Source organism: Mastomys coucha, unplaced genomic scaffold, assembly GCF_008632895.1.
Source record: "Mastomys coucha isolate ucsf_1 unplaced genomic scaffold, UCSF_Mcou_1 pScaffold18, whole genome shotgun sequence".
NCBI classification, from domain to species: Eukaryota; Metazoa; Chordata; class Mammalia; order Rodentia; family Muridae; genus Mastomys; species Mastomys coucha.
The window spans coordinates 8,316,330-8,341,393 of NW_022196900.1; the positions used below are offsets into that span (position 1 = coordinate 8,316,330).

Genomic DNA, 25,064 nt, shown 5'->3' on the forward strand with positions numbered 1-25,064 from the left:
GTGTGTGTGTGTTGGGGGTGGGAGTGCAGCCTCATGAAGGTTTTGGAATCTATCACAGTATACCACAGTTAGTTAGTTTCCCTGGTATGGGAAAGCCTTGGAGATCATCTGTTCCTGCTCTGCTCCCAATGTCCTTCAAGTACAGAGCTCCCTGGTACAGCTCTGAGCAAGTAACCTAGAGAGCAGAGGATGCTTTTCTTGGGGCACAAGCAGCAAGGCCTGTGCTCATTGATCTTGAGTTCCCCAAACTTCCCTCCTTCCTATGTAGTGTTTTGTGTGGTTTTTAGCAGAGATTCTGTGAGCTAACTGTTACTAATATTCCCCAGGGCCCTGAGGGACAGCCTGGACTTGATGGAGCCTCTGGCCAGCCTGGAATGAAAGGAGAGAAGGTAGGGGATAATGGATAATGTGAGGTTCCCACACAGGACGCCAGCCTGGCCACTCTCTCACCCTAACCTGAGCTTGTTTCCTCTCTTATTCTCTTTCTTCACCTCTCTGGGATGTCCCCACCATTGGGCTCACAGTCCCCTTACTGGTTCCTCCTTCCCCACTCCTGTACGCCATAGCATCAGTGAACAGTAGTGACACCATCTACCTCGTGCCCTACCTATAACCTGACCAGACATTCTTCTCTTCCTACCCACCCTGTAGCATTAGGACCTTCCCTGATGTCCTTTCCTCCTACAGTCATCCTCTGTCTGTCTGTCCACCTTCAGGTATCAGGAACTCACTGAGAAAATACCCATGGCACCCTGTTGGGCAAAGCCCTAATGCCTTTCTTGGTTGGCATCGTTTCTGTAGCATGTGACCTACGGCCCATTGCTACAGCTCTGAACAACAAGCCAGTTGCTGTATGGTCCTCTCTAGAAGGTTCTAAGCCTCCACATGGAGTATCTGCCTTGTCAGGAATGCCAGTTCCTTTTGACATCAAGACCCAGTTCAGAGACAGTGACCCTCCTTTATCCTAAGGGTTTTGTTACAAGACCCCTCTCCACACACACACACACACACACACACACACACACACACACACACACACACCTATTTAGTTTCTAAATTAAGCACAGTAAAAGATTAACTGCAATAACTCATGATACAATGGACCAGTCATAACAATGTATTATAGTAAAATCACTAACATCACTACTGCCTGCTTTATAGCTATCATTAGGTAAAACAAGGACCAATGAATGGGTGGATAACGGTCTCATAACTGAGGTGGCAGCTAAGATACTGATGGGTGGCTAGAGTATAGAACGTGGATATGCTGGACCAACAGATTGCTTGTAGCCTAGGTAGGATGGAGCAGGAAGCTGTAAGATTTCATTGTTCTGTTCGGAACAGTGTGCACTCTAAAACTTGTAAACTACTTATTTCTGGAACTTTCCACTTAATAATTTCAGCCTCTGGCTAACAGAATAGCTGAAACCAAAGACAGCGGGACATGAATAAGGTGAGGGTACTGAATGTCCTCTTCAGTCTTTGGTGGGGTCAGCGTTTTGTTTGGGATTTGTTGAGATGAGGTCATGCCATCTAGGCTGGATGGGCCTTGAACTTGTGATCCCTCCACCCACCATCTAGTGCTAGAATTATCAATGTGTTCCATCATGCCTGACTTCTCTCAACATTTCTGGCACCCTCCCTTCTTCCTCTTTCTGTGAGCACAGGGTTAATGCCGCTGAGAACCTTCTTAGCAATGACACACAAGTTGCTAGCATTCCTGTGTACCCTGAACTCGTGTCCGGCCCTAGAGCCGAAATATCCTTCCAACCCAGCACAGCCTCTGTTAGTCTTTTATGAGTAAGTGGAATATTCTTCAAACAGCATCTTAAGCTACCATTTCTATTTAGCCTGCTTTCAGTCTACTGAAGCCGCCTACTATCCATGCTGGTGCTCTTGGGGGAAGGCAAGTCATGCCCCGTAGCCTTCCCAGACATAATGAAGGCATGCCTCTTTATACAGAGAGAGATAATAAATAAAAACAAGATGCTTTTCACTGGTGGTACGCTAATGAAGGTTCAACAGACCCACTCTATAGGAGGTAGGGGCCCTGTACATCACCCCCAGGAGCATGTTGAAATGTCCCCTGCCAGGACACCATAGCCACTGAATCAAATCCCAGTTTCCATCCATCAGCCCTTGAGTGTGCTTAACTGAAAGAGTAGCCTGATTTTTGTTGCAAATGAATTTCTCAGAAAAAGAAACAACCGTGCAATCTTAGGGAAGTCATTTTATACAAAACAACAGTTTCATAAGAAATCTAGGTCTTCGGGAAGCCCCACCAACCCACACTTACCTTGTCTGCTCTTACAAACCAGCGGCTAAGCCTCCCACACTGTCTGTGCTTGAAGACACCCTGTGCTGCATACTGACGCCCCTGTTGGCTACAGCTGGCTCAGTAGAGCAGCAAGGCAGAAGAGCCACCTTGCCCTGGATAACTGCTGCAGATCCGTCTTGCTGGTTTATTCCTAGGATTTACTAAGAGGTCCACTGTTGTCCTGAGGACATGGGATGATTTTGGGTTAAGCAAAAGCAGATTCTAGAAGGACTTGGACATTTGCATTTGGAGACTTGACGGGTAAATAAAGAGTCTGGCATACAGTCACATAAGTGATTTCATTTGTGAAGGAAATGAGTGTCTCAGGGTCCTTGTGAGACATCAGTTCCAGTGACACATTTGACCCCTGACTCCTATCAGAGTGTCTTCTTTTGGCCTGCACATCCTTATTGACAAGGCCTAATCTGGGCTATACACCCAGGTAATTATCCAAATTGGGGCACAGTTGCATGCCTCCCAGGCTAGCCTCCAACTCCATAAGAGCTGAGGATGACCTTGAACTCTAACTCTCCTGCCTCTCACTCCCAAATGCTGGAATTACATCTGTACACTACCACGCCCAGCTTAAAGTGAGTTGCTTTCCCATCATGCATAATGAGTAAGACTCAATTTACTCGCCTGGGAAATGTAATTGCTCATCTATAAAACCATTATTATCAAACATGAATTTGTCATCAAACTGTAGATGGTCATTAAGAGAATATCTACTAGATTATTTATGATGTTTAGCATAAACAGAAGCACCTTTTATTTTTCCTGTGTTAAGTTGAACAGCTAACCCTGACATCTTTTTCCCAAGAAGGAAGAGGTGGAAATGGCCTATTTTCCCTGCTGCAGAGCACATCTGTGAGGGCAGTTGAGGAGCCTTTAGAAAGCAGGATCTTCAGATATTATTCCTTTTGCATTGAAGCTTCTGCCTCCAGTCCTGCGAGGACTGAGGCATGAAGTCTTCAGGATCCAGGGTATTCGTGGTATTCATCTGCCATAGGAAGTTCTCAGACACCCACACAGGAAAAAGTCTGAACTTTGACATTTTCTCAACTACCTAGAATTTCTAGGGAAACTTAAGCACTCAAGAGCTGTCTTTGAGTAATCTCACTGGGTTGGAAATGTCAATGTAGACCCAGCTTCTGTCTTTCCCATAAGCTAGAAGAGAAATTTGATGATGTTGTCACTGTGGTCCCTATCTCTTAGATATCCCAGTCTGCTTTGGAACACAGCTCATGTGATAGCATCAGGGTACCCTTGAAGATTCTGAGGACAGACTTGCTTTTTGCCTAGAATCCAGAAACCAGCTGTGTTTGAAGTCCAACACACCACAGTATTGGTTTCTTGTCATCTCTCTGTTATTATCAGTTGGCTTTGGCACATTTGCATGGTAGATCTCCATAAAACCAAAGAAACTGTAGTCTGTGGAAGATGTTGAGCTGAAATTACCATTACTACAAAGCCCACACGCCAACCCTGCAGACTACTCTACAAGGAACCCCAGTAGGGAAAAAAAAAAAAAAGGCCGTGTATCTGCTGGCTTCTTCTATGTTTCTTTATATTGACATCTTGTAATACCTTTGATAATTCAGTTCACAACAATAAGCCAAATGTTCTACTGAATTCTGTTAGCCTTCTTGTTGCTGGGACTAGACACCTGAGAAATGGTAGAAGAATTTGCTTTGGCTTTTGGTTCAGAGATTTCATCGTGGTGAGAGCCCATTGTGGGTCAGGGTCAGGGGTCAGAGGTCAGAGGCTCCGGCCATCATGATAAGAGTCAGTGGTGGGACAGCACAGAATAGCTCATGTTGGCCAGAGAACAGAGTGCATGCCTGAGATAGGAGCTCTTCTTCTTCCAATATTATTCCATCTGGACCCCTAGTCTATGGTACATACCACTCAGATTCAGGCTGCGGACCTCCCTCTTTATTTAATCCTCTCTGGAAACACCACAGACATGCCCAGAAGTATGGTTTACTGATCTCGCCATTCTCAGGCCAATCAAGCTGATAGTTAAAATGTATTATCACAGATTCTAAGGTACAGAACAGACATGGTGGCTCATACCTTTAGTCCCAGTGCTGCAGAGACAGAAGTAGGAGGATCCCTAAGAATATGAGGCTACCCTGGTCTGCATAGTAAGTTCTAGGCCAGCCAGGGTTACATAGCTGAGACCTTGTTTCAAAGTAGAAAAAAATTTTTAAATAAAATAGTGAAGGATGATCTTGTGACATACAGCACTGTTGTGAGTCATTCAGCTGTAGAGCTGATCTCTCCATAGCTTCCTACTCATGATCACATAGCTCTACTAGTTGGAAGTCCAAGAAGGTGCTGGACTCAATGTACACAAGTTCCTTCTGGCTAAGGAGTGGTCTCTGCTACTGTCTCATTTAGGAAGTTCAGCAGGTTTCCTGAACTATTTCTCACAGTTCTCAATTTTTACTCTATTCATTCATGAAAATTCCAGTAAGGTAGACCTTTCCATTCCTGGCTAATCTGCTATCTGCTCATGTTCCAAACTGATGGCCACCATACCTGCGAGCCAGTGGACCGGACCTAAGCCCTGCCTTTTTCAAGCAGAGTAAAATAACGAGAGAGAGAGAGAGAGAGAGAGAGAGAGAGAGAGAGACAGAGAGACAGAGAGACAGAGACAGAGAGACAGAGACAGAGACAGAGACAGACAGACAGACAGAGACAGAGACAGAGACACAGAGAGAGGCAGAGACAGAGACCAGAGGAGGCTAAGGTGCTTTCTAGAACTTCCTCTTAATCTGATACACGATACACTTGGCTTAAATGAACTTGGGAAAGCTACTGGATAATAATGCACTTTCCCTTTCATGATATAGTTCTTTTTAACGGGATCAATCAGAAGTGCAGCTGAACGTTATCAGAGTGGGGACAACCTTAGGTATGGTTCACAAGAGCCCTTCTGGTGGTTGTGTGTCTGGGAATAGATATTTTCTTAAGGTGGTATTAAAGCAGACAGTGTGCAATGTGTAACTCCTCATGCCCATGGGACACGGGAAGCAATGAAAAGTGTGTCCACTTTGCTTCCCATGTCCCATGCTTCCTCCTCAAGTATTCTTGAAGGATGATATATATCCCTACAGTGTTTTCAGAGTGGGTCTGTGCACAGCAAACTTTCCATATTTTGGCTGTTTAAAATCTTCTGTTAGCCTAGTGTGGGGACGCTAGCGCTCAGGAAGCAGAGGGAGGTGATCTCTATGTGTTTGAGGCCAGCCTGGTCTATCTGGATAGTGAATTTCAGACCACACATAATGCGATCCTGGCTTATTTGGCTGTGTATGCAATTTTAGGTTTGAGACCATTTGCCCCTAGGATTTGAAGGTAAGCATCCTCTTATGGAGGATGAGCTCAGATTTCTCTCCCAGTCCCAGCCTACCTAAAACCACCACCTTTTCCCTTGGCAGGCTTTAGGAGTCACTTTCCTTTGCTTGGTGTATTAAAATCCCTCCGTGCATTGTCACTGAATGCAGATTCTTTAAAACATGTATTCTCCCACTTGGTACTAAAGAGCCTTGGGGTGGAGTGGCGTTTAATCTGGAGACCTCTGGGATATGAAGCTTCTGGGTTTTGTTTTCCTAGAAATGTTCAGCATAGACCTTAGCCTTCTGCTAAGGTCAAGTGCAAGGATGTCCAGTTATTATGTGCCTGCATGCTGTTTGCTCTGCTCTCTTCATCCTTTATTCTATTTGATCAGTAATTGGAATGTCTGATTAGCCCCTGAGCTCTATTTGGCCATTCTTCCTATGTCTTTTTTTCATTTGTGCTGTTTTTCAGAGCAGTTCTGTATCCTTGCCTTCGGTCTTCTCTGCTATATTTCTCTTCAGGGTGTGTCTCTTTCTCTTAGTCCCATACAGGTCTTCATTTCAACCATCATACATTTTTATGTCCGTGGACCCCACTGTTCTCATCTCAGAGCAGCTCCTTCTTGTTTTGTGCTTTTGTAGCATCTCCCCGAAGCCATCAAAGTTCATAGCATTCTTGTTGTGTTGTGCTCTTTGTGCTGTTGCTGACTTTGTCTCCTCCTTAGAGTTGCCTTTCCTCAGAGCTGGGATTCTTTCTGTGTGTTTGTTTACAAAATTGGCATCTCATTGAGTGTCTAGGGCTCTATTGGCATTAGACCACTAAGGACGTAGACAGTGGCTACTTCTGAGGCGTGTTAAGTTTCTCAGTGGGGATGGAAAGACCAGAATGTCTATCAGACAGAGCGCCTCAGAAACTGATCTCATTTTGGGTGCCCATGGATCTTCCAGGCTTCCAGAGCCCTACCCTCCCTTTGCTCCTGAACATAACTCTTACTGTTCTTATGGTATTAAGGCACTCCTAGATGCTCCTTGGCGGGGGTGCGCCAAGAAAACAAGGGGAACTGGTGAAGGTTGATGGCTGTCCTGAAGTAGAAACTCAGCCTGTCTTTCTGTTAAAGGATCCTGGGGCATCCCTACTTCTTACTTCCTTCATGGCTACCCCTGTCCCTCTCCCCACCCACACCACACACACACTTGCTCTCTCCACCACCATGCAGAGAACTTCAGTCTCTGTGGTTCCTCGCTGTGGCTGAGGCCTTCTTAGCTTCCTGTCTGTTTCACTCCGGCATTTCAGGCCAGGGGATTTCTGTCTTACTTGAGAATGGTGATATAGATTCATCGCCTACCCTGTGGGTGACAGAGGTTATTCCTATGCATGGGATCTAGCCCAGGAAAGGGACGAGGAGAGATACAGTCTCTCATGGCTGGCACGTCATAGTCTGAGTCATAGCTTATGTGTGGCCACCCGATAGCTGGGTTGTCTAATACAGGAGAATAGCCTTCACTAGGCTCACAATTTCAAGGGTTTAGGTCCAGTTGTCTAGCCCCATTGTTTGGTCTGGGTCATGGTTGAGACAGAATCGGGGCAGCAAGATGATATGGCAGGACACAGCTACGAATTCTCTTGGCAGTCAAGGGCAAGGGAGTGGTGTGGGTGCAGTGGTGACTGGCTCCCTGTTTCTTCTAACTTGGCCCATGGACCCCCAGCCTATGGGATGGTGCTACTCACATTTGGGGCAGGTCTTCTGCCCTTATTTGGTGTTCTCTGGAGACTCCCTCAGAGACACACCCAGAAGTGTGCTTTACACATCCTCAAGGTGCTTCTCATCCCAACCAAGTTGATAATCAAAATTAGCCACTCCCCCTTCCCTTCTTTAAAGTTGGAAGTACCCCTTACCTCTGTCATGGAAGGAGGCAGGGTGGGGCGCAGCTAGCTGCCTTGCTTGGTGTGAGTCTCCAAGAGACTGCTTTGATCTCTCCAGCTTCATGCCAACCGCCTTAGTTTAATCTCAAGGAGGAGGGCTTGGCTAACTATTGAGGAATGGGTTTCTCAAGGTTTGGGCTTGACTTGTTTCGTAGACTGATAACTATGGTGATGTGCTGCTCAGCCTGGAGACACCAGCCAAACCCAGACAGAACAAGCCTGTTGTCATAGCCTGCTATGCACTCGTCCGTAATTCTTCACTTTCTCTTTGAGCAAGCCTAGCGTGATGCATCCTAATTGGCCCCTGTGTTCGTGTGTTTCAGGGAGCAAGAGGGCCTAACGGTTCGGCTGGCGAGAAGGTAATTGAGAAGAGTTCTTCCCCGCCTCTTCTTCCCTCTCCAGTGTACCCCTGGGCCAGAAGAGTGAACCCATAAATGTCACAGAGAAAAGAGAAGCACTCCCCAGAGCGGAGGCTCAGGGAAGATAGGCCAGCTGGGATGGTGGGGAGCTAACCCGGCAACGTTCCTCCTTCCTCAATACTCCAGTGAGCACGTCAGCCAAGGGAAGTGCCAATTAGTCAGACAGCTGTTCTGTGCCATCAAGCAGCGCCCATCAGAGAATTTCTAAACTTAATTAGCTTCAAGGAGTCATTTTCTGACTCAGGTGTTCACACTGCTTCTTGGGGGGCGGGGGGAATTGCAGCTGGTAACTAGCCTGTCTTCTCCTTACAGGGTGACCCTGGAAACAGAGGCTTACCAGGTCCCCCAGGGAAGAATGGAGAAGTTGGCACTCCTGGGGTCATGGGACCACCAGGGCCTCCTGGACCCCCTGGGCCTCCAGGCCCGGGATGTACAACAGAACTTGGATTTGAGGTACTTTTGCCCTTTCTGTGACTGAAGAGTGACGGAGGGTAAAGAGCATTGGAAGCCACAGCACTCTGGATACGGATCCCTGGGTGGAGGTTTTATTGAGTCTCCTGTGAGCTCCTTGCCCCCAGCATTCTGCCTGGCTCAAGCAGTTAGGTACCTGGCAGTGAACTCTGAAATCCTTGCTTCTTCCTCCCCTAGATTGAAGGTTCTGGGGACATCCAGCTGCTGAGCAAGCCCTCGTCTCCAAGTGTACGTAGACTTTTATGAACCCTTTTATGAGGGCTGTCCTGATGTTACCCCTGGAGGATGATTCACACTCACTATGCCTCCAGCCCCATGCTGTGCTGCCTGCCTATAAGGTACTGCCTGTAAGGAAATCTGATGGCCATCTTAGACCCTACTGGCCAGTTCCTCCATGCTGAGCATTTCTGTTTCATGGCTTCCCGTCACTGTGTTAGGCTCCCAGCAGGTGCCTACCCTGTCCATTTGCTCATCCCTAGCAGGCACTGCCCTTGTCCTGTGTGGTACACCTGCATGAAGACACTCCACTGGGTATTACGATCATTGTCACATGGAGCCCAGAGACAAGTGCCCAGGGAGTAACTTCTAACATATAAGACAGCTTCTTGCACACACAGGATCTAAGGGTGGGGTCAGGAGGGCACTTCCATGCTGGGAGAGGCCTCTGTGTTGTGTGGGGGGGACTTCTCTTCTGATCCTAGAATGGGAATTTCCCCCTTGTCTTTTGATCCATCACCCTGGAGATCATCCACTGGAGAGCTTAGGGAGAAATGCGAGAAGGTATCGTGCGCCAGCAAATAGTAGAAAAACCAAAGAATGCCTCTTTATCTGTTTGCTTATTTTTGTCAGGGTCCCAAAGGAGAGAAAGGAGAACAAGGCGCCAAGGTAAATTAGCCCATTGGAGGCAGTGTCTTTCTAGAAGGTTATAGAAGCATCATCCGTGAACTGTGAGCTTTGTTCTTTAATGTCCCTCTGCTGTAACTAGGGTGAACGGGGAACAGACGGAACCAGCACTATGGGGCCACCGGGGCCTAGGGGACCACCTGGGCGTGTCGAGATCCTGTCCAGTGTGAGTATTGCTCAGGTTGAAACTTTGCCACATGCTTTCTGCTTTGCTAAGGGGGGATAGCAGGTAACCTGTCACTTCAGGACTTTGAGGCTGGTGGCTACACAGGGTGTCCAGGCTTGCACCTGCCAGCCTGCTAACCTATCTGTTCCTACCCCCTCCATGCCACCATACTCCTACATAGGACCTTCAGAGCCTGCTCTTCTGCTGGGCAGGGTCAGGAGTCAGACAACAGCCTACGAAGTGTCAGAGTCTTGAGGAAGCCCCCAAAAAGGGTTCTGAGCTAGCTAAGAAAGCAAGTCAAAGCTGGAGACACAGGCCTGAGATCACCTTCACTGCTGGCAGAGAGTACTGATGTCCTTAACCCTGTGGGAGAGCCACTAAGTCCAGAATCCAGTCATAATATTGAGCTGAGTAATTCCAGAGTCAGACAAGAGAGAGAAGGACAGTGGTGAGCATGCGCCAAACTGCTGTCAGGAGCATCCCCCGTTTCCAGAGTGGGTAAAGAGACCAAGAGGAGCTAGGGTCATACCCCTGAGAGCCAGTTTTGATTGGAAGGTGTCTTCAGAAGAGCTCATTGGATGGCTCTTTGTTAAAAAAAAAAAAAGTTAGTAGTCATATTTCAAAATTTCACTTGGAAAGCTCACCACATGGGTGAGCAAACCCAGCCTCTCTCCACTCTGATTCCCCCATTCCCAGGGAGGCATCAATGTGACCCCTATTCCCAGGGAGGCAGTAGTGTGTGGTTTTCGTGTCACCATTAATCCCTATGAGGAAACAAAGGCTTGGCAACACCTTTCCTTCCATATGCCCCTTACCTTCCCTGTTCCTACCCGAGTGTCATTTAGACCTCTGGGGCTGCCCGATGCAGACACTTGTGCCAAAAGAAAAAGTCCCAAAGACCTGGAAAAAGAATGGCCAGAGTTAAGAGGAGAACGAGTAGGATTTAAAAGTGCCAAGCCTGTGGGGAGGGAGATAGACAATCTTGAGTGCCTGTGGGGGAAGTGTAAATTGCATGGTCCCTTTGGAGGGCTCCCTGACAGTCTGTTCAAACTAAAAATAGATGTCTTCCAGAATCGCACATGGAAAGCTCCACACAAGATGATTGAGGAGGGAAGAATGAGTTGAAGGGGAGGGTACAGGGCCTAATGCCATTTATCTAAAGTATCAACATACATGAGGTTTTTTTACACACACACATGCACATGCCTCATATGGGCACACACATGTATGTATGCATGTATGTATGTATGTATGTATGTATGTATACATATGCTTATAACTTTAAAAGAGAGAAAGAATTCATCTACTGAGTAATTTTAAAGTTAATTTAAGAGGAAAAGTGACAGGCAGGCTGGGACTCTTTGACGGGGAGTGGGAGGGCTGGGTGTGTTTGGCAGTGACTTTGGGGTGTGATCAATGTACTCCATACTGGGTGACTTCAATTAAGGTCTCTTTGCCAGAAGTAAGGAGGAGCACTTGTCTTTCTTTGTCCTCACTGTGACATTTTTCTCTTTCAGTCTTTGATCAACATCACCAATGGATCCATGAATTTCTCAGACATTCCTGAGCTCACGGGGCCTCCGGTTTGTATCTGCATCTGCCCTTGAGCAGCATCCATCTATATCCACATTCTACCCAGATGCCCCTGTGCAAAGTGTTGGGTTTTAGCTCCGGAAGCATAGAGCCAGAGTCTATTGAAGTCAGAAGGAAGGAAGCCTACATCTTTGAGTTTTTAGTACTTATTCTGTAGTGCAGAGCTGTATTCAGGGAGCAGATGTGTTCAGTCCTGTGAGATCAGAGAGCACCTGGAACCACCTGCTCCTGGGCAGGGTTGTGGGCCTATGTGTCTCTGCTCAGTCTGCTGAGGATGCTGCTAATGGGACAGTGGAGCCAGAGGAGAATTGAGACCTACTTCAGCCCTTCTCACACCATTTTAGAGATGAATAAATCAACATACGGGGGAACTCAATGTCCCCCTTGAGGCTTCAGCTCAACAGGGCCTCAAAAGAAGAGTTCCCATGGCATCTGTTGGGGACCAGGGAAGAGAAATGCTAGCCGTAGGAGCCTTGGGGGTCCAACCCTCATCTCTAATGACCACTCAGAGTCCTGCTCCCTCTCCAGACCTTGGGACAATTTATATGAGGTAGAGAAAGTGAAAGTGCTTAGCTTGGAAAGTCACTCTGGAGCCAGAGACACCTACCCATAGCTTAGCTTGGAAAGTCACTCTGGAGCCAGAGACACCTACCCATAGCTATGCAGAGCAGATATCCGCTGGGGTAGCCCACCCTGCAGCACCCAGGGAGGTCGGCCACCCATGTTGTGGGGTGGGGAAAAGGACCTAGAATATACCTCAAGATTTCTGCAGCTATCTGGAAAATGCCTCTGCCAGCTTTCTTCTGTGAAGTGTCATCTGTGAGGCTCATTTTACCATGACCCCTCCTGTGCTGTGTCCCATGGGGCTCCCATCCATCTATTACTACTGAAATGAATAATCCAAAGACACAGTATTCAAAGTGCAAGGCAGATCAGGTACTGGGCAAAAATCCATCCACAGGATCTTTGTTCTCCCTAGAACTGCTAGAGAGAGGTTTAGGGTGCTAGTGGGTGGACAGCAGAGCAAGAGAGACAACCTAAACAGGAGGATCAGCATCTCTGAGACTGGGCCCCGGGCCCTTAGTACCTGGATCCCAGGCCTTGCTGTTTGTTCTTTCTTCCCTACCAAAGTCCTCCCTGAGGGTGAAACCAGGTCCTCCTCATCCCTATGGCTGGATTAACATTCTACTTACTCTGTAGCAATTCCCTCCTAAGAGGACTCAAGTAGTACATCCATGCCCCTGCTCCATAGCGACTGGGTCGAGAAACTTGTTTCTAACTAGTTCTTTTTAAAATGTAGTTTATTAACGTGTGTGTGTGTGTGTGTGTGTGTGTGTGTGTGTGTGTGTGTGTGTGTGTGTTGAAGGACATGTGATGAAGTGGGGATGTATGTGCCAGAGAGTGTATATGGAGGTCAGAGGACAAATTGGTAGAGTTGGTTCACTAATACCTGTTTTGACAAGGGTAAAAACAGGGATTGAACTCAGATTATCAAGCTTGGCAGCAAACACTTTTATCTGCTGAGACACCTTGCTGACCCCTCTATGTAGTTCCTGTGTGTGTGTGTGTGTGTGTATGTGTGTGTGTGTGTGTGTGTCTGTCTGTCTGTCTATCTATCTATCTATCTATCTACCTATCTATCTATCTATCTAATCTATCTACCTACCTACTTATCCTGTCAAACTCCTGTCCTTTTAATAGCATCAGCAACATGGACTTGCCAGGCATGGGAGTTGTGGCTCAGTGTGATGAACTATACACTGTTGGCCAGACCCTTTAAAAATCCTCATCCCTTTTATAAAAGTCTAGCTCCCAGCATGGACCCACTTCTCCCCCTACCTCCCAACCTCAAACCCATCTTCAGAGCTGACTTACCCAGATTCCCATGCTGTCTACTCCCGCTCAGTGTGGGAACACTTCAGTGGAGAGCAGGGGCAGGCCTGGGGAGCGGTTCATGCCTCTGGATGCTTGAGGACAGATCCTACCTCTCCTCAGCTAGCTGTATGATTCTGGGTGGCACTCCCCCGATCCCCAGTCCTCAGTATAACCTTCTACAAAGTGGGGCAGTGAGTGATCCACACTGGGTGGAAATGGGCTTGGATCCTTGGCAGGTCCCTGGGGTCAGTGACTTACCCAGGTTCCCGTGCCGTCCCTGCTGGATTAAACAGACGCAGGCCTTTGCCCTCCAGAGGGACCGTAGCCCATGAAGCACAACACTCCTGCCTCTGAAAACTCTTTGTCTTTGGTGTGTTGCAGGGGCCAGATGGTGTGCCAGGGCTGCCAGGATTTCCAGTAAGTACTGCAGTGGCTAGCCTCCACCTGTGCTCAGGGACGGTGCTCATTCTGTTTATACCCCTGAGATGCTGTTCCTCCATCCCTCATGACCAAGCCTTAGCTCCATTGTACACACGCATATCTTTCATACTCTCCACAGACACGTCCTCTCCTATGAGACCCATAGGGTTTATTTTTGCCATCTTGTAGAAATCCTTTTCTGCCAGAAGTGACAGGTTCTCCTGTGTGTATCTACTTTTATGATAGCTACAGAGGGCTGGGTCTTAGGTCTCTACCCCTGGGCCCTCCAGCCCTGGGCAGTAGCTGGGTGTCCCTAGCAAATCAAGTAATAGTCTGCACAGATGAAGTCCCTCAAGACATAGGAAGTTGGTGGTGCATGAGGACAGAGGAGAGCCACGGGATGAAAGGCTGCTAATTAACAGCCTGTGTGTGCCTTAAAGTAGGGTGATGTGTTTTTGCATTAGAAGTGTTCGGTTTTGTCTAGAGTTTGTGCTTGTGCAGAAGGCCAAGAGTGGCCCCAGGGAGAGAGCTGCACTACTTCTTAGAAACTCCACAACTTGGAAAGGCCTGAGGTGCTGAGTCTAGGACCAGTGAAGGAAACAGATAATAACACCATAGGAGTGTGTTCCTGATGGCCGAACTGTAGATGATCCCCTCTTATCTTTTCACACTTTTTGGAACTTTTAATACAGTGACAATTTTTCACATTTTCTAAGTGAGCATAAACTATGAAGATGGTTTTAAGATACACTATTTACTAGACATTAGAACAGAAGAGGGAGCAAGCAGGAAACAGTCTTGCGGTTAGGGGGAAAAGAGGTCCGATCTCTTAGCTGCAGCCCCCGAGGTGGCTGCTTCAAGTCTGAGGGCACATTCTGGAACATTCTAGCATCCTTTCCTCCATAAGAATGATGGTGGGCTCTGAGGGGGCCACTGAAGGGATTTAGGGAGGCCGCATGAACAAGAGCCAGGCCACATACCCCAGATGTAAGTCTTCATCCAACAGATTCGGCCTACTTGTCCTTTGCTTTAAATTATTTGAAAAGGAAAGATGAACAAAAAGTTCACCGCTAAACAATAACACTCAAATATTTTCAGGACGCTGCTGTGATAGATAGCGTACCCTTTCGCCTACCTTGCCAAATAGCAATAAGGCAATAAAATGCCTTGGGGCAGTGGACACCAGGAGTGGCAAGTCATTGTCACGAATGTTCTGTGTCTGCTGGAGTTGAGGGTCATGAACGCGGCTGAAGTGTAGGATTTGGCTCTGCAGAGGATACTGGGCGGCCCAGCAAGGGGTAGGGGTACAAGCTTTAGTGCAGGGGCAACAAGTCTGGCGCAAGGAGGTCAAGGGACCAGACTAACCTCCAAGGTGCGGGAGATGAAGTGTTAGTCCCAGCCAAGATTAATGGCGGGCTAGGATGCTGGATCCCATCTTGTGAGGTGGGTGTTGGGCCAGCAGGTAGAGGATGTCCAGGAAAGCTATGGGTGAGTCAGCCCAGGGGAACCAGGTAAAAGCAGGTCGGGGTCTGCCCACCTGGAGGAAACCAACATTCAAAGGAGTCGTGCTGTCTTGGGGAGCAGGAACAGGTTCGATTTCTCTACCAAAGAATTAAAAGGCAGGAAAGAAGTGTTACTGGAAGAGTTGGGAAGTTCCAGCAGCAGATCTGTCCTATACCACCATGGGAATCAGGGTCTCTTTATGGGCTTCCCACTTTCATTAATAAAAGAATTAAGAACATACTCAAGTGTAGGCACAAGGACATTTTATTAGCATTTAGAAGGAAAACCCAGGGTAGGTGAGCTATAAATCTCCCAGCTGCCTGGAGGAGGAGAAAGGAGAAGATAAACATGGAGATCAGCCATCTGGTGGTAGGAGACCACCCAGCAGGGACAGGGACGGGGACTTGAGAAAAATCGAGGAAGCCAAATCTTTGATTAGGGAGCGACTTTAAAAGTGTCTTTACGATCTGGCCAGCATCCAAAAGAAAAGGACAGGAGAAATAGACCCACCTAAGGAAAGGATATTTGACAGATTCCCCCACCTCTCCAAAGGCCTGGGAAGGAAAAGAGGTCCTACCTCTTAGCTGCAGCCCCTAAGATGGCTGCTTCAAGTCTGAGGACACATTCTGGAACATTCCATGAGAATGATTGTGTAACTGAGAGGACCAGTCTTGCTAGGAGTGGTTCCCTAGCCAGCTTCCTGAGATGCTCCACTGGGGCATCCTTCTCCACAGTAATGCAGGCTCTCCAGGCCTCCAACACCCAGGCTTGCTTTCTGCCCATAGTTTCTCGACTCCTTACAGTTAGGAAAAGATCAGAGCTAATCATGACTTCTGCCTGCTTGATAAGAGCTTGTTCTGAGAGAGGATTGGGGGAGAGACAGAGACAAAGACACAGAGACAGACAAGATGGAAAGATAGAGAGAGACAGAGACACAGAGAGAGATGTTTTTCTGTTTGGGGGAAAAATCTTTTAACCATAACACTGTGCCCTCCTAACACAGTACCCTCCTAACACAGTGCCCTCCTATGATTCTTTGCAGGGCCCCAGAGGACCAAAAGGTGACACAGGTGTGCCTGGATTCCCAGGGCTAAAAGGAGAACAGGTAGGAGGCCAGGTGGGGATGTGCTTGGAATTTGCTGGCTACTCCCATTGGCCAACTGTTTCCTTCTGGAGACACAGTTCCTACAGTGCAATTTGGTGATGTTTAAAAGATTCCCAATCATCACTACTCTCTAATACAGGATGATTTTGTTTGGTTTTGGTTTTTCGAGACAGGGTGTCTTTGTATAGCCCTGGCTGTCCTGGAACTCACTCTGTAGACCAGGCTGGTCTCGAACTCAGAAATCCATCTGCCTCTGCCTCCCAAGTGCTGGGAATAAAGGTGTGTGCCACCACTGCCCAGCCAGGATGATTTCTTTACTTAAAATATATTGCCTTATTTTTGTATATGTATGAGTGTTTTGCCTGCCTGTAACTCTGTATACCACATGCATGCAGTGATTGCTGAGGCCAGAAGAGGGCATCAAATCCCTTGAAACTGAAGATAATGGAGGTGGTTAGGGGCCATGTGGGTGCCAGGACTCGAACCCCAGTCCTCTGGAAGAGCAGACCGGTGTGCTTAACCTCTGAGCCATCTCTCCAGATGGCTCCAGAAGGTTTTTTTTATCATCCTAGAGAAATGCCGTGCCTTTCACAGGCACTCTCTAGCTGATAACTTCTCTGATCTCACACAGAAGGGCACTGTTGATTCTACCCTTCCCCCACCTGAAGAGAGTATGGCTCAATGCCCTCTAGAATGCTGTTCTCACACATTGAGCCATCCTGTCTCCTGGTTATCATGTGTGCTTCCTGACAACAGACTGTTCTGGAACTCTGGGATTAGTTCAGAGTCTGGGCCACAAATGACACTTGCTGGCTGGAAGAATGTATAATCAGTGAGTGAAATGAATTCCAATATTTGGTGATTGTAATTTGGGACACTGTGTAGTTAGAGTAGATGTCATGCAGGGGACTTCTGGAGAATCTCAGGGTTTGGATCCAGCCTTTGTAGCCCTACACAGCCTTTCACCATCAGCTTCTGGGTAGTTTTTTAATAGCTGAGGAGGATAGAAACATCCATAAGTAGACAGCAAAGACTCTGACTTAGACTCATGCATTCCCTTCTCCATTTGTGTGCTATCCCTTTCTCATCTCTTGACCCCCTAGGGATCCTGGCAGTTTCTTATACCATGTATCATAGGAAGACAGAGACAGTGCAGATAGGCAGGGTACCCCTCACCTCCACCCCTGTGTCAGAAGCTGCACATGGGTGAGACTACATTTCCCTGGGGAGTTTAGAAGGAGCATCTTTGAGAAGAGTGAGGATTGGAAGCTTCTCTGGGCTTTCTTCCTCATGTGCCCCATTGCCCCCAGGACAAGGAAAGAGGCCCCAGAGACTTGGTCTTCAACACTAGGAAGTAGAGAGCTCGGTGTGTTGGGCAGAGTATGGAAGCATGTGAGAGTGCTGATGTCTGGGTCCCTATGGTGGGCTTGCAGAGGAGGTTGGGATTTACTCTTGGCTGGGATTGGGTTGACTCTGGCAATTCTTGCTTCCCATGTTCCTTTTTCTATGTGGCAAAGTAGGTAGACCTAAGACTCTAGATCCCAAAGGCTACTCCTGCTGCTAATTCTCTGTCACTCTCAATGTCTGGGACAGACACCAGGCAGCTCTGCTCCAGCTCTTACAGCAACTGCACTTCCTGTGGCTCTGCCTCTAATGCTTTTGTGCTTGCCTCTTCCTGCTGCTCAGGACTGCTTTTCTTCGCCAACAAAGTGGTAAGACCCACATGTCAGCTGCGGGCTTTGGGGGATGGAGAGAGAGGCTTCCCTGCTCACTTTGGTGCCCTACCTGGCCACTCTCAACTGTGGAAAGGAGGTTGCTGTCCTGCCAGCCCAGTTGCCCAGGGCTAGTGCAGAAGCCTAGGAGGACACTGATTTCTCCACATGGCCTTCGTTTCTCCATGCATGTCTTTCTGGAACTCTCGGGATAGTAGATGAGCCTATTGAGGACAGGATTTAAGAACAGTATCCTGCATCCTTACCCCTAGGCTCCCTTTATCTCTTCCCCAGCATCTAGGAGAGCTCTGCCTAAACAATAAGAGGCTTGGAGGACACCTGCTCATCGAGACATGTGGCTCTTGTGTTGAGAGAGGCCGGCACCATGCTTAGAGTGTTGTCTCTCTCAGTTTCAGCTATTTAAACAACAACAATAAGGATTCTTGGTGGGAATAGATCTTAAAGTCATCAGGAAAGCAAACTATCAGATTTGTAAGGAGCTAGATGTCCAGGATGCCCTGGAAGGACATCCTATGGCAAGAAGTATGCTGGGGCAGGATGCTGGGGTCTGAAAATGAGGGTACAGATCTGTCCTCATTTAGCACCCTTGAGGGTGCACTTGAACAGTTAACTTAGACAACTGGTAGAAGAAAGACCTCAGAAAACATCCTGTCATGCAAGAGGCTTTTGCCATCCTTTAGCAAGAAGGCTTAGCTGAAGTGGCGGGGCCAGAGGGGTGGTCTGAAGGTGAGCAGGCACAGCAGCAGGATGGGGAGGTCTCAAACAAGGCAGCAGGAGGAGGTTGGACCTTAAAAGATTCTCTGCATTGCAGGGTGAGAAGGGCGAGCCTGGTGCCATCTTAACTGGGGACATCCCTCTGGAAATGGTGAAGGGGAGAAAGGTAATTCTGTCAGCACACCTTGAGGGCAGCATGTGCTTTGGCTCACCATCTTTGGTTGTATCTTAAGTAGTGTTTTCTGAGTGACAAGTGCCTGTCTCCTGTTTTAGGGTGAACCTGGAGTCCACGGAGCACCAGGACCCATGGTAAGCTGGGTGTCTCTCTACTGGGTGAGAACAAGGGTTCAAACCTTTGCCATGCTTTGGCTCACTTAGATTGAGATATTCTACTTGTGGAAATATAAAAGGTGATGCAGTAACAAGCGGCAGCGCATGTGTCTATGTTTGTGGGAGGGCAAACTACAGGGACATCGACTTCTTAGTGGTTGCCAGGCCTACACAAGACTCTCAAAAACAAACAAAATAGGGATGGTGGGAAGAGAGATGGTTCAGTGGTTAAGAGCACCTGCTATTCTTGCAGAGGACCCAGGTTCAGTTCCCAATACCCACATGGTGAATTAGCTGTCTATAACTCCAGTTCCAGGGGACCTGGTACTCTCTTCTAGCTTCGGTGGGCACCAGGCATGGGTCTAGTACACATTCATACATGCAGACAAAACACTCTTACATATAATAATAAATAAATCTGAACAGCAATAAACAACCCCCTACTGGTTGACCATAGAAGTGTCTCATTTCTCATTCTTTCAAAATCCAATGTGGCTACTTCTTGCTCGACCTCTGCCCTCCAACAGTGACTCCAGCATCTTTTGGATCCAAAGTCACAAGAATTGTCTAGACAGGAGAAAGTGGAAGAGACTATAAAGGGGAATGAGCATCACTTCTAGCACGTTTTCACCGGTCAGAACTCAGATTCTTGAGGGCCCTTGGATATGTAGTATAGCTGTGTGTCCAGCAAGCAGACTAGAACTGGTGAGAACTGGCAGATGCCAGGAAGCCCCACAAGGAACCTCACATGGTACTGGTTTTGCCGTGTTATTGCTTTGGGGGGTGTGGCATGCCCTGCTCTTACTTTCTGGGCTTCTTCTTCTCCTTCTCCTTCTCCTTCTCCTTCTCCTTCTCCTTCTCCTTCTCCTTCTCCTTCTTCTTCTTCTTCTTCTTCTTCTTCTTCTTCTTCTTTTTTTTTGTTTTTTTGTTTTTTTGAGACAGGGTTTCTCCATGTAGCTCTGGTTGTCCTGGAACTCACTCTGTAGACCAGACTGGCCTCGAACTCAGAAATCCACCTGCCTCTGCCTCCCAAGTGCTGGGATTAAAGGCGTGTGCCACCACTGCCCGGCTACTTTCTGGGCTTCTTTCTGCCCATCTGTACAATGAATAGATTGGACTTGTGCTAAATAGTATCACAGGCTCTTTGACTTTGCTCTTTTTAAAATAGGTAGCTCACTCAGACTTTTGAACACTTCTGAGTTCTTTTTCCTAGGGATGAACTCTAAACTTCCCTGTCAAGCGCGCGCGTGCGCGCGCACACACACACACACACACACACACATCACTTCAAATGAAGAAAGATCAAGTGTGGCTCACCACCGTGTATCAGGCGCTGTGTAAGCTTCCTAAGAGATATTTCTTTTTAGCTTCACACCCCTGTGGTGTAATCACATGACCCCCTAAGTCTGTAGACAAGGAAACAAGGGTTCAAAGAAGATAAGTAATGTGTAAAAAAATGGGAGACGAGGTCAACCTGGCATGCCCTGTATCTGATGGGGCTCCCTGCCTCCGCCCCTCCACAAAGCTCCAAAACATAAGCTGCCATCTATCTATCTATCTATCTATCTATCTATCTATCTATCTATCTATCTATCTATCGATGCACAGTGGACTATCAGACTACACAGGGCATCTGTTTAACTGAAGCTGGACCTCAGGCCTGGGGAGAAAGGTTTGTACTTGAGTGAATACCTATATGTTCCAAGCATATCCTTCAGAAAACCTTCTGAGGCTTTTGGGTCCCTGAAGTCAGGCAGAAAAGACCAAATATAGAGTACATGGGCTGAGAGTGAAGGCAGATGGGAGAGTCTTGTTCCCAACTGGTTAACCACTCAGTAACCTCCAGTTCTATGGGAAATGCAAACAGTTAGTAGTGGGGCCAGCAGGAGGCTCCAGATGGCTATGGCGGGTATCCCACTGAAGGCCAGCTTGTGCACAGCTTGCCAAACACAGGCAATAAGGGCACCTTTTAATTTGCATAATGCTTCCATCTGGGCTAACTATGGCCCTAGAGACCAGTGTAGCTTACAACTCTTTTACAAATATGTTAAGGCTTGTGACTCAAAGTGTAGTCTGTGGATCAGCATCCCCAACATCGCCTGGGAGCTTAGTAAAAATGCAGAACTCCAGGCCCTGGCCCATCTAACAGCTCAGACACTCTTGATCTACACTTCCATGAGATCCAGGATGCTCCATGTACATGTGCACATGAGGAATGTTCCAGAGAACCACCTACCAAGTGGCCCACCCATGCCCTGGGAACTCCCTCTATTTTTACACTTCTCTTCCCTAAGATTAATATATATAGGAGAGTTTTCATACTGACCCTGTCTTAATGAATCTTTTAGGGTATGCTATCTATGGTAATGGTGGTGGGCAGAGAGGCTTGAGGCACTGGACATAATTACAGCTGCCATTCCTCAGGCTCCAGTAGACAAGATGACTCCTTCCAAGAGCTTGGATCAGGCCAGTGACTCGAGAAGTATGTGGACCCAGAAAACCATCACTGAATACTTCAGGGTCCATAGGTCAGGGACTCAGGAACAGGAGGACGGAGGCACCATGCTGAGGCTGGGCTTCACGATGGGTGGGGGGCAGGGCAGAGACTACATCCTCCATCAGGTTCTTGGGCAAACTGGCCTCTGGAGGAGCAGGGCTGAAACAAAATAGAGGACATAGGGACCCTGGAATGGGTGACCAATGTAAACTCTATGTTCTGAGCCAGCCTAGCATGTGGGCACCTGGGGCGTGAGGCAGGAAGCTGCTGGCTTCTTGCTACTTCTTTTGTTCTGCCTGAGGTGGTCCTGACAGTGTAGCCTTGAGGAAAGTCGGGAGATCTGAAGATCTGAGCAAATGCTTCTAACTGAGGAAAAGCAGGAGACCAGGAACCGGGCAGATGGGTACTCCAGGACCCAGATTCCTAATATTCCTTCATCTCAACCCTGCTGCTCTGCTTACAAGAGCCTTCCCAGCATTCCCATATCTCTGGACATTTCTAGTTTCTGGCATTTGCTAGCCCGGTGCTTGTTTTGCTTCTAGGGACCCAAAGGACCACCGGGACACAAAGGAGAATTTGGCCTCCCAGGACGACCTGTAGGTATCAGTATCTCCCAGACTAAAGGATGGGGCACATGGTGGCCAGGCTGGCCCACAGTAAGAGCTCATTAAGGTCTCTTGTGTGCATCTCAGGGTCGCCCAGGACTGAATGGCCTCAAGGGTGCCAAAGGAGATCGAGGGGTCACGCTGCCTGTGAGTACCAAGGTCACTTCTGCACCTCATGCCCTGGGGCTGCAGTGCAGACCATGTCTTAAGGGACCGGTACTGTGAAGTTCAATGAGTGGGGCCTGCAGAATACATGTTCAGGGGAGCTTTCTCTCTTTCTCCATCACTTCCAGAGGTCCTCACACTTGGCCCTGCCCTCCGCCTCATTCTCAGGAGGGTCCTATCCCACCTAGATCATTCCCATGCTGAAGAGTGTCAGTCTCCCCAGTGCAGACACCAGACAGAAAGGAGAAGGAAGGAAAAAGGGGTCGGAGCACCCTGTGTCCCCTCCTTGCTCCTGCACACAGCCCAGGAATGCAGATCTTAACCAAGCATTGCTCTCTGAGTTCTAATTTCAGTTCTCTGTAAGCTGCTGTGTGGTTTTGAGCAGGTTGTATGGGCTTTGAGCAGCTTGTATCCCCTCTCTGGGCCTCATTATTTGTGGATGTCAGCCAGGATGACATAGCTGTCCTGCTGCCTCCCCCATGTTTTACCCACCCTTGGCAGTGTGGCCCAGATGTGGGAGTGCTCTGTGGACAGGCAGGCAGATCCAGGGCAAGATGCCAGTTGTTTCTAGAAGCTCTTCCCTCCCAGCTTCCAGCCCAGAGTGTGTGGTAAAAGCTGTTGTTGTCTCCCACATCCTTAAACTCAGTAGCAGCTTTCCTTTTCTTCCCTCAGGGTCCACCTGGCCTACCTGGACCCCCAGGACCTCCAGGACCCCCTGGAGCTGTGGTTAACATCAAAGGCGTAAGTTAGGATGGGGCTGGGAGAGGCTTTCCTGGGGACCCTGCAATGAGCACCAGATTGGCCTCAGCTGGAGCTAGGTTTCCTGATGGCTTCACCTCTCATATTCTCTTTCCACAGGCTGTTTTCCCAATACCTGCCCGACCACACTGTAAAACACCAGTAAGTAACACACATGCATGTCTTCAGCAACAGGCTAAGTACCGGTACCAACTTGAAGAAACAGATCGGTCTCACCTTGGCACCTTCTATCCCTGTGTGTCTACTCTGGTATCATCTGTCCACATATAGACCCTTAAAGATCTAGAAGTTTCTAGATAATAGACTCTGGTAATGAAATACCTGCATACTGGCTTATTTTAATATGGTCCGTACTGCTAGTCAGTCTGATAGTGAAACCACATTTGGCCTCATGGCAGGAGGAGCATAGAATTGCAAATTAGACTCCCGGGTAACCAAAAGAAGTAATCCCAACTCGTGGCCTCTGGGCTGGGAACTTGGGGTTAAAATTTGTAGCTACTCAAGTTCTATCCTTCCCAATGATTAGGTTACTGCTCACCACACTGCCCCCCGCCCCTCAAGAGGCAAGCGTTATCTCTCCCCGTTATCATGGGAAGACAGCTACCCACAGAAGCTCTTTGGTTAGCCCAAGGTCCCGGAGCATGGGGCAGCTGGGACCACAGCTCAGATCTCCTGGTGACCGGGAAGCAGGTGCAGGCACTATGATCCCTTGCCCAACCCCCACCCCCAGGCGGTTGGCAGCACTGTCTGTAGGATTTTGCCAGTATCATAGAGAGACATTTATTTCTGTGAGGAAACACGGGGACAGGCATGAGTCATGGATCTTGTGCGTAATTATTCTCTCATTCTTTCAGTAAATATTTACTGAGCTCTCACCAGTGCCAAGGACTCTGCTAGGCCCCTGGGGGACACGGGAATGACCTAGACAGACGTGGTCTCTGCTTTCTGGAGTTTGCAAACGGTCATTTCAAAATATTCTTTGAAGTGGGCTTACATTGATTTCCTGTGGGGAATGGGAATGCTGCTGGTCTCTGATGTCTCTAACTGATGCAGGCCTGCTGGCTGTGTGTTGGCCTAGGCCTATGTCCAAATCTGGCCTTTGAGGCATCCAAGTGGGAAGCCCAGGGTCTAAGCATGCTAGCCTGGAAGACAGAGCATGGGATCCCCCCAGAGACAGTGCTGAAGTTCCAAGTGAGCCCAACAGCAGCACCAAGGGCATGTTTATACAGATAACTGTAGAGAGGCATCTGCTGCAAGAGCAGGTTCTGGAGATACTCCAAGAAAGCTGTGCATCTCCTCACACAAGGCCAGTAGGCTGCCTAGGCCCCACTGTTTATGAGAGCTGAAGGTCCCTCCTCCCAAATAGAGCCCCGCCTCATTGCCACCTCCCACAAACAATCCCAACACCAAGTATGAGACAGGACACCACAATGGTGGGAATGACACTAGAGTTATAAGACCTGTAATGGAATCCTGTGCAGTATCTACACTTAGGGGGCATGGTGGGGCAGTTACAGAGTTACTTAATGTCAATGCCAGACTCAAAGTGTTTGGAATGAGTTTTGTTTTTTGTTTACTTTCCTATGGCATACAGGGACATTCCATGGCATTTGGAGACATGGATGTTTCCTATGAGGTCCTCAAAGTAGACACTGTCAAACGGAAACACACACAGCACTTTGCAAGCATCTCCCAGTTCCAGCAGTTTAACAGCATGACAGTTTACATCCCCACCACCTTGCTTCCCCAGAATTTCGGCAGTGCTCATTCTTAGGCTTTTTTTCTGGAAGGTTTCCTCCTCTTCTCAATATCTTTTCATGATGGCCACTAAGCAGCTTGCAATCACCATTTATAAGCACAGAAAGATCCCAGATCTAGGTGGAGCATCATCTGGGGAAAGATGGAGGCAGAGTGGGATGATTACCTTCAATGGTCGACACAGAACAATCAAATTGCCTGAGCAAAGTCTCTGTAAGGGATTGTCTAGATCAGGTTGGCCTGGGATTATCTATATTGCCTAAGCAGAGACAGGAAAACCTGCCCACTATGAGCGGCACCATACCCTAGGCAAGAGACTCTACGCTGCTTCAGAGTGGAGAAAGTGAGCTGAGCACTCACATGCGTACATTCATTCACTGCTCTCTGCTCTTGACTGTGAATTTAATGTAACTAGCTGCTCCCTTGCAAAGCTACCTTAACTTCATAGCAGTGATAGACTGTAACC

At 48.1% G+C, this 25,064-nt stretch overlaps 1 protein-coding gene across 1 annotated transcript in view; it reads left to right on the top strand.

Moving 5' to 3' along the window:
- Positions 1-25,064, top strand: part of Col15a1 (collagen type XV alpha 1 chain) — a 107,710-nt gene that overhangs the window by 63,826 nt on the left and 18,820 nt on the right. The window contains exons 14-28 of the mRNA XM_031377349.1: positions 327-389; positions 7,906-7,941; positions 8,314-8,454; positions 8,650-8,700; positions 9,322-9,357; positions 9,458-9,541; positions 11,059-11,124; positions 13,391-13,426; positions 15,975-16,037; positions 18,582-18,650; positions 18,758-18,793; positions 21,854-21,907; positions 22,004-22,063; positions 22,754-22,822; positions 22,940-22,981. Of these exons, the coding sequence (XP_031233209.1) occupies positions 327-389; positions 7,906-7,941; positions 8,314-8,454; positions 8,650-8,700; positions 9,322-9,357; positions 9,458-9,541; positions 11,059-11,124; positions 13,391-13,426; positions 15,975-16,037; positions 18,582-18,650; positions 18,758-18,793; positions 21,854-21,907; positions 22,004-22,063; positions 22,754-22,822; positions 22,940-22,981 (906 nt within the window). The remainder of the gene's footprint in view (positions 1-326; positions 390-7,905; positions 7,942-8,313; positions 8,455-8,649; positions 8,701-9,321; positions 9,358-9,457; positions 9,542-11,058; positions 11,125-13,390; positions 13,427-15,974; positions 16,038-18,581; positions 18,651-18,757; positions 18,794-21,853; positions 21,908-22,003; positions 22,064-22,753; positions 22,823-22,939; positions 22,982-25,064) is intronic.